This window comes from Hevea brasiliensis, chromosome 15, assembly GCF_030052815.1.
Source record: "Hevea brasiliensis isolate MT/VB/25A 57/8 chromosome 15, ASM3005281v1, whole genome shotgun sequence".
Classification (NCBI taxonomy): Eukaryota; Viridiplantae; Streptophyta; class Magnoliopsida; order Malpighiales; family Euphorbiaceae; genus Hevea; species Hevea brasiliensis.
The window spans coordinates 10,268,977-10,284,242 of NC_079507.1; the positions used below are offsets into that span (position 1 = coordinate 10,268,977).

The 15,266-nt window shown below is 32.1% G+C and overlaps 1 protein-coding gene across 11 annotated transcripts; it reads left to right on the forward strand.

The window, feature by feature from the left end:
• Window positions 1-1,822: 1,822 nt before the first annotated feature.
• LOC110670479 (uncharacterized) lies at window positions 1,823-14,875 on the forward strand. 11 transcript variants are annotated; one of them, XR_009144308.1, is made up of 8 exons: window positions 1,823-2,147; window positions 2,419-2,505; window positions 3,758-3,848; window positions 12,656-13,011; window positions 13,133-13,259; window positions 13,677-13,945; window positions 14,050-14,154; window positions 14,269-14,875. XR_009144308.1 is itself a non-coding variant. In XM_021832545.2 (3 exons), the coding sequence occupies exons 1-3, from the start codon at window positions 13,943-13,945 to the stop codon at window positions 14,581-14,583; spliced, it is 423 nt and encodes a 140-aa protein (XP_021688237.2). In that variant the 5' UTR covers window positions 13,274-13,942; the 3' UTR covers window positions 14,584-14,875. The 11 variants fall into 11 exon arrangements, 1 of the variants encoding a protein (XP_021688237.2); XR_009144309.1 differs by having other exon boundaries at window positions 3,762-3,848; XR_009144314.1 differs by lacking the exon at window positions 12,656-13,011.
• Window positions 14,876-15,266: the final 391 nt, after the last annotated feature.

The window sequence follows — 15,266 nt, forward strand, 5'->3', positions numbered from 1 at the left end:
CTATTTTGTTTATTAAATTTTAAAGTCAAAATAGAAACCAATAGTTATCGGTTTCTAATTTCTTTTTACACTTAGAAACCGATGGATTTTGATTTCAAAATTAATCTAAACTTAGAAACTGATTACTGTCAGTTTCTATTTCCCATTGTCATATTAGAAACCGATTCTCGTTGGTTTTTAATTCCATTTAGTTTACTTCAGAAACTGATGCATTTTGATTTCAAAATTAATCTAAACTTAGAAACTGATTACTGTTAGTTTCTATTTCCCTTTTTCATATTAGAAACCGATTCTCGTTGGTTTTTAATTCCATTTAGTTTACTTCAGAAACCGATCTTTTTCGGTTTCAAAAAAAAGGTATTTTCTATTTATCTTTAGAAACCGATTTGTATAGATTTTAAATTTAATATAATTTCTATTTTATTTATAAAATTTAAAGTCAAAATAGAAACCAATACATATCAGTTTCTAATTGCTTAATTGACATTTAGAAATCGATAGGTTTCAGTTTCAAAATTATCTAAACTTAGAAACCGATTATTGTCGGTTTCTATTTCCCTTTGTCATATTAGAAATCGATTCGCATCGGTTTCTAATACCCATTAGCTTAATTTAGAAACCGATTATTTTCGGTTTCAAAATAAAGGCATTTCTATTTATATTTAGAAACCGATATATATCAGTGTCAAAATTAAAATAATTTCTATTTTATTTATGAAATTTTAAAGTCAAAATAGAAACTGATTTCAGTTGGTTTCTATTTCCCTTGTTTATTTAAAGTCAAAATAGAAACCAATACATATCAGTTTCTAATTGCTTAATTGACATTTAGAAATCGATAGTTTTCAGTTTCAAAATTATCTAAACTTAGAAACCGATTATTGTCGGTTTCTATTTCCCTTTGTTATATTAGAAATCGATTCGCATCGGTTTCTAATACCCATTAGCTTAATTTAGAAACCGATTATTTTCGGTTTCAAAATAAAGGCATTTCTATTTATATTTAGAAACCGATATATATATCAATGTCAAAATTAAAATAATTTCTATTTTATTTATGAAATTTTAAAGTCAAAATAGAAACTGATTTCAGTTGGTTTCTATTTCCCTTGTTTATATTTAGAAACCAATTTATATCAGTTTCAAAATATTTGAATTAGGAACGGATTTGTATCAGTTTCTAATTCCATTATTTATATTAGAAATTGATTGCTTTTGGTTTCAAAAATTAAAGTGTTATGTAATTTTATTTAGAAACCGATTACTTTCGATTTCAAACTTAATATGATTAGATATTTTATGAATTATAAATTCCAATTAGAAACTGATTTTGATTGGTTTATAATTCTCTTTATTATATTTTGAAACTGATTTTGATTGGTTTATAATTCTCTTTATTATATTTTGAAACCAATTGATTTTAGTTTGAAAATTAATATATTATTATTTTATCTATTAAATTTTAAAGGGAAATTCGAAATTGAGTTTTATCAGTTTCTATTTCATTTAGTTATAGTTAGAAATCAATTTATTGTTGTTTTAAAAATTAACGTGCATCTAATTATATTTAGCAATTAATTTATTTTAATTTCAAAAATTAATGTATTTCTTTAAAAATAATTTAATGTTTCATTTAATCATAAAAACATTTTCATTGATTAATTTCTTTACCCTAAACATTAAAGATAAAAAAATATTAAAATATTTTTTGTGAATTAATTCAAAATTAAATTAAAATAAAACAAATATTTTTAGACTTTTTTTTTAATTTATTTTTTTCAAGGGGCTGTTGGATTTGAACTAAATTGAATGATTTCTTGCTTTCTCACCTACCCTCTCTCGCTCTGACTCTCTGGCTCTCTATTTCATTCGCGAAGGAGAAAAGCCGCACACTCTTGGTTGCTCTCAATTGTAAAGGAGTTTCTCTGATCATGTTTTTATGGTCTTTAAGAGAGTCAAGACATCATCAGTGCAGTGAAGGATGATTTGAGAGCAGTGAAGGAAAGAGACCCAGCTTGGATAAGCTACGAGCACTGTTTCTTGAATTTCAAAGGGTTTTTGGCATGCCTTTCCACTAAATTACTCTCATTCTCTTTTTAGTCTCTTTTCAGTAATTATCCTCTCCACTAAATTACTCTCATTCTCAGGTAATTAGTTTTTTTTTTTTATTCTCATTTTGTCTCAGAAATTTTGACTTAAAGACTGTCGTTAGGTGTACTGTCTCATTTTTTTTTTCTCGCTTTCTCTTTTTTTTTTTTTATTCCTAGTATGCCTTTTTGTTTACCATTATAATCTTCTTTTCAAGTGTTAATTCTTCTTATTATTGCTCATAATTTTGATTCTTTAAGAAGTAATTGCTCATTTCTTCCCTAATTTCTTCTTTCAATCTTATCTAATTCCAATGCCCATTCTTTGCAGATGCTATCTGGCATTACCGTGTTGGTAAAGGGTTGGACTTTAGAATTTTTCTTGAGGGTTCTTAGCAATTTTCATTTTCTTCTACTGGTAGGTGCCATTGTTTAGCGCTTTTTTTTTTTTTGAAGTTTCCCTTTCCTAAGGTATAATTTAGGGTTTAAATGCTGTTTCTATTGTTTTCCCTATTTGGTATAAAAATGTTTTTGTTGTACTTTAATTGAATTTTGTTTTCTGCTTTGGAATTTCAGTATGTGGTCAGTAGTTAGCTAATTTAAGTTTTGTTTATTGATTTAGCTTTCATTATGCAAATTTAAATAATTAAATTAGCCAAATTAATTTTATCCTTTTTTTTTGTGTGTGGTGTGCGCTTCAAGTTTTATATTAATTGGCTATGCTATGGCTGCTAACTATTAACAGTTCTCTAATTGAAGTCAGTTTATACTATTTGCAATTTTAGGTTTAATATTTTATCAGTTACCATTTAATTAAATAGTATTTCATGAAAAATTGAATTATATGTAGGTAGGGTTTTCCTTTAAATAATAAGGATAGGCTTTAACATATTTTGGGATCACTATCTAAGCCTTGGCTACACATTCTGAGATCTAATATGATGTATATTCCCTCAATTAATTTCATTTACTCTGTTAGACTCCATTTAGTTTATTTTTTTAATTAGTTCTAGTACTACTTCCCAAATTTTAATGATTAATGATAATAACCATCTATTAATTTGGAAAGTCATGGGGGGTTTTACCTATTGATTTTGTACATAATTAGGTTTTGGTAACTACTTACAATATTGTCTTTTAAGAATAAGTTAAACAAATGATTTATACAAAAAGCAGGCTTCCATCAAGGAGAGAAAATGATTTGACAGTCAATAGAAAATAATTATGTTAAATATCACTTTTCATTTAAAAAAAAAATTATACATTGGGGAATAAGATTGAAAAAAAAAATCATATATTGGGGAATAAAATTATATTGGCTTTTGAGAATTTCCCTATGTCTTTGTTGTTCAAGTAAAAATTTCATTTTTATATGTAGCTTTTGGTTTGAAACTCCTGAGTTATACATTAAATGATTTCTGTGTAGTTGATGGTGGGTTTACTTAAGCAATTAGCTAATCAATTGACTTATAATTGAAAATGGGAGTTAATTAGACTAACTATGGTTTTGCTTTTCATTGACACATGGGGTTAATGATTGAGAAGAATTGAAACTCTTTTGACGTAACCGTTGTTTTTTATTTTGGGTTTAGTATTCATGATAATATTTTAAGTGATATAAATTGTGCATTTGGAGTAAAGTAATGATGGGAATCTGTGTTGTGAATTAGATAGATTGTGGCTGGTCTTTTACAGCCAACCGGTGGAGCATTGTATGAGAAAAGGCCTAAAAGCTTTGTTTTCCAAAATCTGGACCATCAGGTAGTATCTTTTTTTTTTTCCTTACTCTTATTTATTTATTTATTTAATTTGTTGGCTTGGAAATTGAATTCGTGTCAATGTGAGAGCAGAGGCAATATACATGGAATTGTGAGCCTTAATTTCAAATAATAAAAAGCTTATTACTAAATTTTATACATGACTTTCTTAAGGGGGAATGATATACAACATATGAACAAGAAATCTATATGGAATGAAGAAATTGATTTGATTAAGTTTAATTCAAGAGTTACAAGATTTCAAAGTGGCTTTGTGGACATATTCGGTTGAACTTGTGAGAGAACAAAGTGGCTTTTTAAATGGAATTATTTGTTTATTTATTCATTTACTGTTGGGTGTTAAATTTTATACAATGATTTAATATAAAAATTTAATGCCGACTTATATATATATATATATAATTTTAATACTAATTATATATATAATTAATTTTATTATTTTTACTTTTTTAATTACTTTTTTATGTTCTTAAAATATTTACTGATAGAATTTCTTTTTTTTTTTGGAACTACAGTCTATGTCATTGTCTTTTGATCTCCGTCTCTCGTTATTTTGTTCCTTGCTTTCAGTATCACACAAGTAACTAATAAATACTGCAAAAAAAAAAAGTTAGTTTATGAATGTTTACATTTGCTATTTTAATTTGTAGATGCATGCATATCCATTTTTGAGGGGATACTCTGCCATATTTATTTATTATTGTCACACCCTACTCCTCTGTAAGATGTAACATGATCCCGTAGTACACCTAATGAATTACCGTACTTCGCCTACCGATAACCCATTAGATATACTACAAGGGATTTTAAAACAATTTCGTGCAATTTAAATCATCGATTAAAATCTGGTGTTATAAAATTTTTTTTAAAATTTCGGCAAAGTGCCGGCTGTATTTTGAGAAAACAGTTCTTCAATCCTGCAAAAGAAAAATGCTCCCAATATGTTTTCTCAAATACAACTTCAGTAACTTCAATTCAATTCACAATTCAATTCTCAATACACAATCAATTCATTTTCGAACTAATCCCATAATAAAGAAATATCTCATTCATTTCAAGACTCAAAATTTATATTACAAACTATTCAGATAATTGAAATTCCAAATTTACATTTACAATAATTTACATTTGATTACATACCAAAATATTTTACAAGAGTTTTATATACAACTGCTCAAATAATTTACATACATATTATTACATGCTTACATCAAAACCTATGTACATGGGTATACCTATGATATACCTGGAGCTTATCCGAATATATCTTCAACGAAATTTACTTACTGCTCTATGCTCTTCTTACCTGCGACAGCATACAAAGCTATCGCTGAGTGGTGAACTCAGTGGTGCACAACTATAATTTAAAACATAGTACAATATACATTGACAAATTTCTGATAAATAATTTGAGAATCGAATCTTGATCAAATTTCACAACTCAAAATACTCATTGCCAATAATGTAAATCATTTGTATAAATGACTTGGAGCACAAAATTCAATTTATCATATCTTGACTATCCATTTAAGTAATTCCAACAAAATCAATTATACATAAAAGCATAATTAAAATCACCATTCCTTACCATTCAAAAGCCATTCTGTATCTCAAAAATCATTATGTATCTCAAATATCATATTGTATCTCAAAAGTCATTATGTATCTCAAAAATCATATTGTATCTCAAAAGTCATTATGTATCTCAAAAATCAATCTTTATCTCAAAAGTCATTATGTATCTCAAAAATCATATTGTATCTCAAAAGTCTTTATGTATCTCAAAAATCAATCTTTATCTCACTAACTATGCAAGACTAATCCGAAAGGGCCATATTCGATGTGATTCTAACTCCCTATGGTCGGGGAGGTCGAATCTGATTCTAACTCCCTATGGTCGGGAAGGTCGAATCATCGTGCACAGTACCATCACAATAATGCATCTTCATGAGGGCCATAACGATAAAATAAACTTAGATCTAACCTCAAATAAGAGGAAAATCTAAGCACATTGCACGTACCATGGTAATCAAAACACAACTAACTCCATTGTCTTCTCAACAAATGAGAGAGACGGGTAATCACCTAGTCAAGCATCTATAGTGAGATATAAAACAATATCACAATCCTTTTAGTGAGCATAAATCACAATACAATTCGATTCAAAATCAATTCCAATATCCAATAATTTTTATGCTCATCACAATTCAAATCATACATTTGCATTTTTCCATGAAAATTACCATCACAATTCAAAACATGTTCTATCACAATTTTCCAAAACATAATTTATTCAATCCATAACAATGCTTAATACTTGTGGAAATACCATTTCACAAAGCTAAATTCATACATACTATAACAATTTTCAATAATCATTGAATTAAATCCAATGCTTGTTAAACATAATACATAAGAAAAATATGTCATTTAATCATATGAAATATTCAAAACAAAATCAGTTAAAAACTAGTTGTGCACAAACCTCTGATGACTGTCTCCCTGATCTGGACTCAGTGTTTCCTTCCCTTTTGCTGAGTCCTTGTTAACTGAGAAACACAATTTGAAGTGTTTCAGTGCTAAATTAAACTGTCTCTATCGATGGTGTTTGGTAAATAATGCACTGAACTCAATTATTCACTTAATCACCTAATATACCAACCCTCATTGCGTTTTAGGTAAATTAGGTCTTAGTGTCGTTAATATGTCACATTCGATAGGGTTTTAGGTTTGGTACGTTTTACCAAAGTCATTTCCTTGTTTAGTGCATTTTAGTGCAAATTGCTGGATTCCGGGATACTGGTTTGACCTAACCGGACGATCTAGTTCCCTCGGTTTTCGGGTCTCGGTCAAAACTACAAACTTGTAGATCTAGGTCTTATTGCACGCGGGGCAAAATTTCAGGTCAATCCGAGTTAAGTAGACCAAGTTATGGTCATTACACTCTTGCTGGTCAATTGGTATCAAATTAGGTCATTTTTAGGTCAAATTGGTCAATTCTGGTTCGGCCAGTTTTTGGACCCGAACTTGTGCAAGCTTTTTGACTTGCTTCTGGTCATTTCTGGGTTTTGGTGTCTTCATAAGACTTGTAGGTATGGGTCTTAACTATCCATGGTTAAAATTTCAGGTCAATTAGACCTGTTTTGAGTGAGTTATGGCCTAAATACTCACTGCTGCCCAAATGGTCAGTTTTTAGGTCTCAAGTGTACCTAATCCGAATTGGTCATTTTCTTAGGTCACCTTGCAAGCAGAATTTTGGTATGGTTTCTCAATGAAAGTTGGCACATTTTGTGCCTAGTTTCACCTCAAATTGGTCTCATACCAATTGAGGTTACACATTCAAGGTTATAGGCTAAAATATACACTGCCCTCTATATGTCTTTCAATTCCCAATTCAAACACACATTTACCTTTGCAATTTGTTTACTTACTTACCAATCTGTTTTGGTACATTACCAAAAGCATTTTCTACATTACATCAACATGACTTTTGGGCAGATTACCATTACCCTCAACACACCAAATATAATTCACATTTACAATATCTCAATACCATCACATACACACCTAAACACCACTAATTTTCACATACACTTTACACAAAAATTTCATACACATATCCTTCATTCCTTAATGCCACAATTCTGCCAACACTCCCATGAATATACACATTTATTCAAGTGTCCCCAAGGCTGCCGAAATTTGTCCTTCAACATCAAATTGCCCTACAATCCATCAATTCTCATCCAAGTGCCAAAATCACCATATATATGTGAAACAATTCATTAGGATATTAATTTACCATGATCAACATTATTTCTCATCAATTATATGCATAATAAATCATCAAATGTGTGACCCCATGGCTGTCCAAAATTGGCTATCTTAATAACTATTTAAACTTCAAAATTTCCTTCACAAAACTAACACCCATAACATAAACATAAAGTTTAACAAGAAAATCCTCAAAAATGCAAACTTACCTTTAATTGTAACTTGCTAAACCTTCACCAAACTTCTCAAAATTGGTATCAATATCTTCCTTGTGATGTGTAGACCATTTTTTGTGAAGGAACTTAAAGGATTGGAGTTGAAAATGGGAGGTTAAGAAAGCTTGCATGAAAAATGGCTATGGAGTTTCCTCTCACCTCATTCACGGCAATGTTGAATGCAAATGAGGAAGCTGAATTATTCAGCTGCATTTTAAGTGTACACATGTCCCACTATGTGTTTAATTAATTCCCTTAGTGGTCCACTAAAAAATTAAATCATTTTATAAGTTAAACTTTCACTTAATCCCACATTAACCCATGATTTTAGCTATTTACTTTAGGTACCACCAAATTAATTTTTCATTTTATTTTCTAAGTGTAATACTATTTATTTTTAATGGACATTTAGGTCAAAAGACAATTCGGGGTGTCAAATGACCATAATGCCCCTGTTCGGGTTACGTTCCCGATTTTTCGGTAACACCGTATTTTGTCTGTTTTTCGATTTCTCACTTTTCTTTGTACTAATTATTTAATTTTTCTTTGATCTTTCTAATGATATTTATTCTTCAACAAGGGTCTATTTAAGTCCTAAAAATGTTTTCCAGGGTTTCCATGATCCGAGAGCTAGTCAACGGTCCACGCCGTGACTTCCCGGTGCGGTCACCCATCGCTAGGTTTCCCGGCTCGCTTAACTTGATCACATTTCTTTACTATTATTTTTCCTTTGTTTTTCTTGTATTTTATTTTCTTGTATTTCATTATTTTATGTCTCCTCACTCATATTGAAGTGTAGTTCTAGGCATCCTAGCTGTCCGGACAACACTGGTCACCGGAGCAGTAGAACGCACTATCGAACTTAGGGGTGTTACAATTATTAGAGATTATTCTAGATTTTGTATATATCCTAATAGCTTCTTTCATCAAATTTGTCACATAATATATGGCAAGTCATTATCTGTCTATTATTGGTAGAGACGGTGCAATTCTGATTAGGTTACGGTCTTACCATTCAACGCATGATTGGGGATATGAACAAACTTAATATTCACTTAATTATTGCACGGGTATTAGCAAAACGGAATCAGATCGGAGATGGATGTATGCTAGGTTAAAAGATGGCCTACTGACCTTAGAGTTCATACAAGGTATTGAACAATTCATAACATTTGCTAAGCAACATCCAGAGTGGATGGATGGGGATAAGCTGAAGTGTCCATATAATCATCGAAATTGTCAGAATTGTAACTATGCTAATGAGAATACAATTAGGTTACATTTGATGAAGCATAGATTCGTGCCATATTATTATAAATGGATTCTACATGGGGAACCTCACACAAGTAATATTGATGGTCAAAACATAAATGTTATGATAGAAGAGCCAGTTCAAGAGGTTGATAGTAGCAAAAGTAATACATATGAGCAAATGGTAATAGATGCAGCAGGTCCTAGTTTCTTTTGGGATATAATGGAGGAACCTTCAAATCCATCAGCTCAAATATTGTATGACATGTTACAAGCTGCTAATTAAGAGGTGTGGCCAGGTTGTGAAACCCATTCGTAACTCTCAGTTGTTGCAAGGATGTTGAACACCAAGGCAGAACATCATTTGTCAGAAAGGTGTCTTGATGACATCTATCAACTTATGAAGGAGGTGTTACCAGGTGATAATTTAATGACTGAAAACTTTTATAGTACAAAGAAGTTGATCCAAGCATTGGGCCTATTTGTTGAGAAGATTCATTATTGTATTAATGGATGTATGTTATATTGGGCTGAAGATAGTGAGTTAACAAATTGCAAATTTTGTGGCCATCCGCGATTCAAATGACGTAGTCGAGGCTCTTCTAATTTTAAAACCAATGTCCCATATAAGAAAATGTACTACTTACCCCTCACATAGATATTGCAAAGATTATATGCTTCAAATGCAACAGCAAAAGAATGAGATGGCATGCTGAGCATGAGACTGAAGATAGTGTAATGTGTCATTGTTCAGATGTAATTGCATGGAAGCATTTTAATAAGACACATCCTTCATTTGTTGCTAAGGTTTGAAATGTAAGACTAGGACTGCGTACCTATGGGTTTCAACCATTCGGTCAGTCTGGACAACAATATTCATCTTGGCCAGTCATTGTCACTCTTTACAATTTGCCTCCTTGGTTATATATGAAGGATGAGTATATGTTCCTAATGTAATAGTTCCTAGTCCGAGAAACCTAAAAGACAAATTGGATGTGCACTTACATCCCCTTATGGCAGAGTTGAAATAGTTGTCTGAAGTTAGAGTTGAGACATATGATGCATCAAAGAAGAATAATTTTAATATGAGGGTTGTGTTATTATGGACAATAAGTGATTTTCCTACATATTCAATATTGTCCAGTTGGAGCACAGCCGGCAAGACTGCTTATCCATATTGCAGGGAAGATTCAGATGCATTCACATTGATAAAGGTTGGTAAACAATCATGGTTTAACAATCACCATAAATTCTTACCAGCTAACCATCCTTTCAGACGGAATAAAATTGCTTTTAGAAAGAACAAGACAGTTAAAAAATGTGCTCCCCCCATTCTACCTGGTGAGGACATTTTAGAACAAATAGAACATCTAGGATTAATGTATGCCATAGATATGGTTGCAAATGAGAATAATAGTCGCAAAGCAAAAATACAGTTTGGAAGAAATGGAGCATTTTTTGGGGTTTGCCATATTGGAGTACTAACATGCTTTGCTACAACCTGGATGTCATGCATATAGGGAAAAATGTATTTGAAAATATTTTTAATACTGTGATGAATGTTGAAGGGAAGACAAAGGACAATGCAAAATCAAGGGAAGATTTGAAATATTTTTACCACCGACCTGAGTTAGAGAGGGATATGGCAACAAGAAAGTATCCTAAAGCATGTTACACATTAGACAAACAATCAAAAGTAGTGTTGTGTGAATGGCTTAAAAATCTTAGATTCCCAGATGGTTATGTGTCAAACATGGGTAGGTGTATAGACATGTGAAAACTAAAGTTGTTTGGGATGAAAAGCCATGATTGTCATGTCTTTATGCAGAGATTACTCCCAATAGCATTTAGGGAATTACTTCCAAAAAATGTGTGGCAAGCATTGACCGAATTGAGCAATTTCTTTAGAGAGTTAACTTCAACAACACTCAGAGAAGAAGACATGTTACAACTCAATGAAGAGATTCCTATAATATTATGTAAACTAGAGCGTATATTCCCTCCAAGTTTCTTTAACTCCATGGAACATCTCCCAGTGCATTTGGCTTATGAAGCATGGATTGCTGGTCTAGTGCAATATTAGTGGATGTATCCATTTGAGAGGTAACTAGTTTAATGTATTATTGTATACTAGCATTACATGGAGAAATAAAACCTTATTGTGACCAAATAGTAAATGGTATAGGTACCTTAGGAAGTTAAAAAATAATGTCAAAGATAAAGGCAAAGTGAAAGGTTCCATATGCAATGCACACTTAGTTGAAGAAACATCGTCATTCTGCGCTCATTATTTTGAACCCCATGTCAATACAAGGCATCAAAAGGTTCCACGCAATGATGATATAGTCAAACATATGGATGAACATCTAGGGAATCTATCAATTTTCACTCATTTCAGTAGGCCACTAGGAAAAGGAAAGGTTAGATATCTCACAGAATAAGAATTTCAAGCAGCACAAATGTACATCTTGTTGAATTGTATAGAAGTTAAACCATACATTGAGTAAGTTTTTCTAATATTCAATTATTATAATTGTTGCAATGCCATTATTTATTCCAAACATGTAATTGAGTGCTTTCATTGTGTGTAGTATTTTTGTTAATGAGTTACACACGACAAATCCAAATATCAATGATAAATAAATTAATGAGAAACTAGAGCGTGAATTTGATAAGTGGTTCAATAAATATGTTCACAATCCCTCCAACAATATATGAAGCCAGTTCTTAAAGGATCTATCAAAGGGTCCATTAAGAAGTGTTATGTCCTACAATGGTTATGTAGTTAATGGTTATAGATTTCACACTAAAAGTCATGGTTCGCATAGGGTAATGACAAATTATGGGGTATGTATAAAGGGGACTAATTACAGTACGAATGAAAGTGACTACTATGGACAATTAATTGAAGTGCTACGATTGGAGTACCCTGGATTACCAATCAAAAGAACTGTATTGTTTAAATGTGATTGGTTTGATCCAACACCAAATGTGGGAACAAAGATTCATCCAAAATATAAACTTGTGGATATTAATCATAAACGGTATTTCAATAGGTATGAACCATTTGTTCTCGCTATCCAAGCTGCTTAGGTGAATTATTCCATATATCCAAGCTTAAAGTGTGACAAGGATGATTGGTGGGCCGTGTTTAAAATCAAAGCGAGATCTGTTATTGATCTTCCTGAGCAAGTGAATGTGACAACCCCCCTTGCATGGGAAGAACCATTTCTAGAAGATGAAATAGAAGTCCGTTTGATTCAAATTGATGATGATGACGATCAACAAAAATATTTGAATGATCAAAGTGGTGTATTAGTTGAATTGATGAAGAGGATGTTGAAGATGAAGAAGAGCTTGAATTGGACTCAGAAAGTGATGAGGAATATGATTATGTATATGATAGTGATAATAATTAGATTTAGGTATTTCTCTTAATGAATTTATATTTCTAAACCTGAAGTATAAATTCTAACTATTCGAAAATTTCATTTGCATTATGTATCATAAGTTGAACGAAGCTAACTCATTAATAAAATTGTTTATGTAGGATGCGAGGCAATGGTTACTAGGGAGGTTTGTTGGGCAGTTCACAGTCAAGGCAGTTATGTGTGCGGGAAGAGCCCAATGATAAACTAGACCAATCTATATAGGGTCAGTCTCAGGTTCCTTCATCATCCACTGGGAGGTCGACACTAGATCCGGAGGGGTCTACTGCTTCAACACAGCATCGAGCTATACCTCTACCTCCACTGCCACCATCGATTACCCATCTTCTGAGCCTGCAATTAGATCGACCTTTGGTCATGAAGGTCATTCAGTTGAGGCAGTACCAATATGATTGATGGATAGCCTATCACTCACTATATTTGGAAGAAAGAAATGAATAAAGCTCATTAATGGCGCGTAAGTATTAAAAATTACTTAACTTTATCTATGATTTGGTATTACATATCACTGGCAATTGCAGTACTATGTTTCTACATTTGAATAAAATTAATATGTTTGCTGTCTTTCTTGTGTACAGGTTACATCCATCGGAGGAATGTGCTAAGAATATGAAGAATATCTTCAAGGAGAGGATGGACCTAGAGGGGTACTATTGGAAAATTATCACACCTAAGACAAAAGAGTTTTACTGGGATGAATTTCAGGTAATAAAATAAATATTTAAATATAATTAGCTATCAGATAACTAATTTGCATAGTTTATGAAACCTCAAAAAAAAAAAAAAGTTACGAACAAATTTTGTTTAAGTGATGAGAATTTGTGAATTAATGTAAAAGAACACAATTGAAGTATATTAATGCTTAAATGTTTTATGTATAGCTTGTGTGTTGAGGATGTTGAAAATATATATTGTTATGAGTTGTTGTAGTTGGGGTGGATGTTGTTTGTTATTGAGAATATATGAAGTGTTTTTAACAGGTGCAATTAATGCCTAATAACTAGGCTGGATAGTCCAAAATTAAAGGGAAATGTTGTCAATTTTTTTTTTTAAATATTATCATCCTAATACAGCTGTCTCAATTTTTATTTATTTTACAACAAAAATACTTTGATTGTCAAGAGTTGACTTCACTCGTAAATAAAGCTTAGAGGCATAAGGCTGCAGAGTGCTACAAGGCGTTAATGTGCAAGGTCAGGAAAGGAAAATCCAAGGTCATCGTGCCTGACAGTACAATGCAAAAATAGAAGGAGGCATAGAGTAGCCCAGAGTTTAAAACCAAAAGGCATCAGTTCACTGCTAACCGCTATAGTGAGATAAGGGGAGTTAGGGCAGGCATCTCTAGACACACAGGGGGTTCAGTTTCAAATGTTACTCACGCAGATAGAATGGTAATGATTTCATATTTACTAGCTTTGTTATTGTGTGTCTATATATTAGTAGTAAATAATCGATCATTATTATAAACATCGCTAAAATCATTATATCTTTTCAGGAAGCCCAGCTTGGCCGAAGACCTTTTCCTTGTGAACTTTTCCATAAGACCCACACTAGGAAGGGCACCTCCGATATGGTTGATGCACGAGCACAATCAATTAAGGTAAGTGAACAAGTATTTTATGTCTTTCAATTATACCAAAAAAATGAATAAGTGAGTTTTTTTATTCAATTGCCAAGGAAAATGAATTTAAAATATGTGTATTGACTTATGCAGGATGCATTTTTAGTGCTTAAGGAGCAGTTATCTCAACCACAAAAGGGGTGCAGTGACCCTCCAACTATAGATGAGGTCACACTATATTATCATGTTAGGGGGGGGGGGGGGGGGGAGAGAATAACAGGGTTTATGGCATTGGATCCCAAGCATCAATTTTCTACCCTCGCTCATCACATGGATCATCTTCTACTGCATCCTATCGTGCTCAGTCGGAGGCAATGGAGGAAGAGATTCAACAATTGCATCAGACTGTTGCAACACTCAAGGATAGTTTGGCTACAATGGAGGAGAGAAATTGACAATGCGAGCTGATGCTGGAGGAGAGATATCGACAACGTGAGCAGACACTGGAGGTGTGACACCTCTTACCCGTCTACAGTGTAACCAAGCAAGATATGCCACACAGTGTGCCGGAGCACTAAATCATATTTCAATTCAATTTACCCCTTTTTTTTTTACTCATTTATTTATAATTTTTGATTAATTTGAATTTTCTGTAAATTTTATAGAAAATCCAGCAAAGTGCCGGCTGTAAATTGGAAAAACAGTTCTTCTGAATCTGTTAAAAACACTTCCAATATAATCATAATTTCAATCTCAGCCAACCACCAATATATTTTCAACAATTTCTCAAATCACTTCAGTATCTCAAAATTAAATTCCTTTCATATCACACTCAATTCAATGAGAAATGCTCACATTTATTACTGAACATAGTTTATAGATAATTACATCAAAAGCATAATTACATGAGTTTATAATATTCATTACAGAAGTTTACAAAATACAAAATATCAAAATACCAAAAGTGGCCTAATGTCCTACCAAATGTATTGCAAATGTGAGGTGACTCTAGAATCCGTGTGCAGATCTGAAAGCTCACCCTGTATGAGGTCTGCTGGACTCCCTAGCTATGTCTCCAGTACCTGCGCGTGGCAAAAGCGACACGCTAAGCAATTCTGCTTAATGGTGACAATATAAAATAAAATAACTAA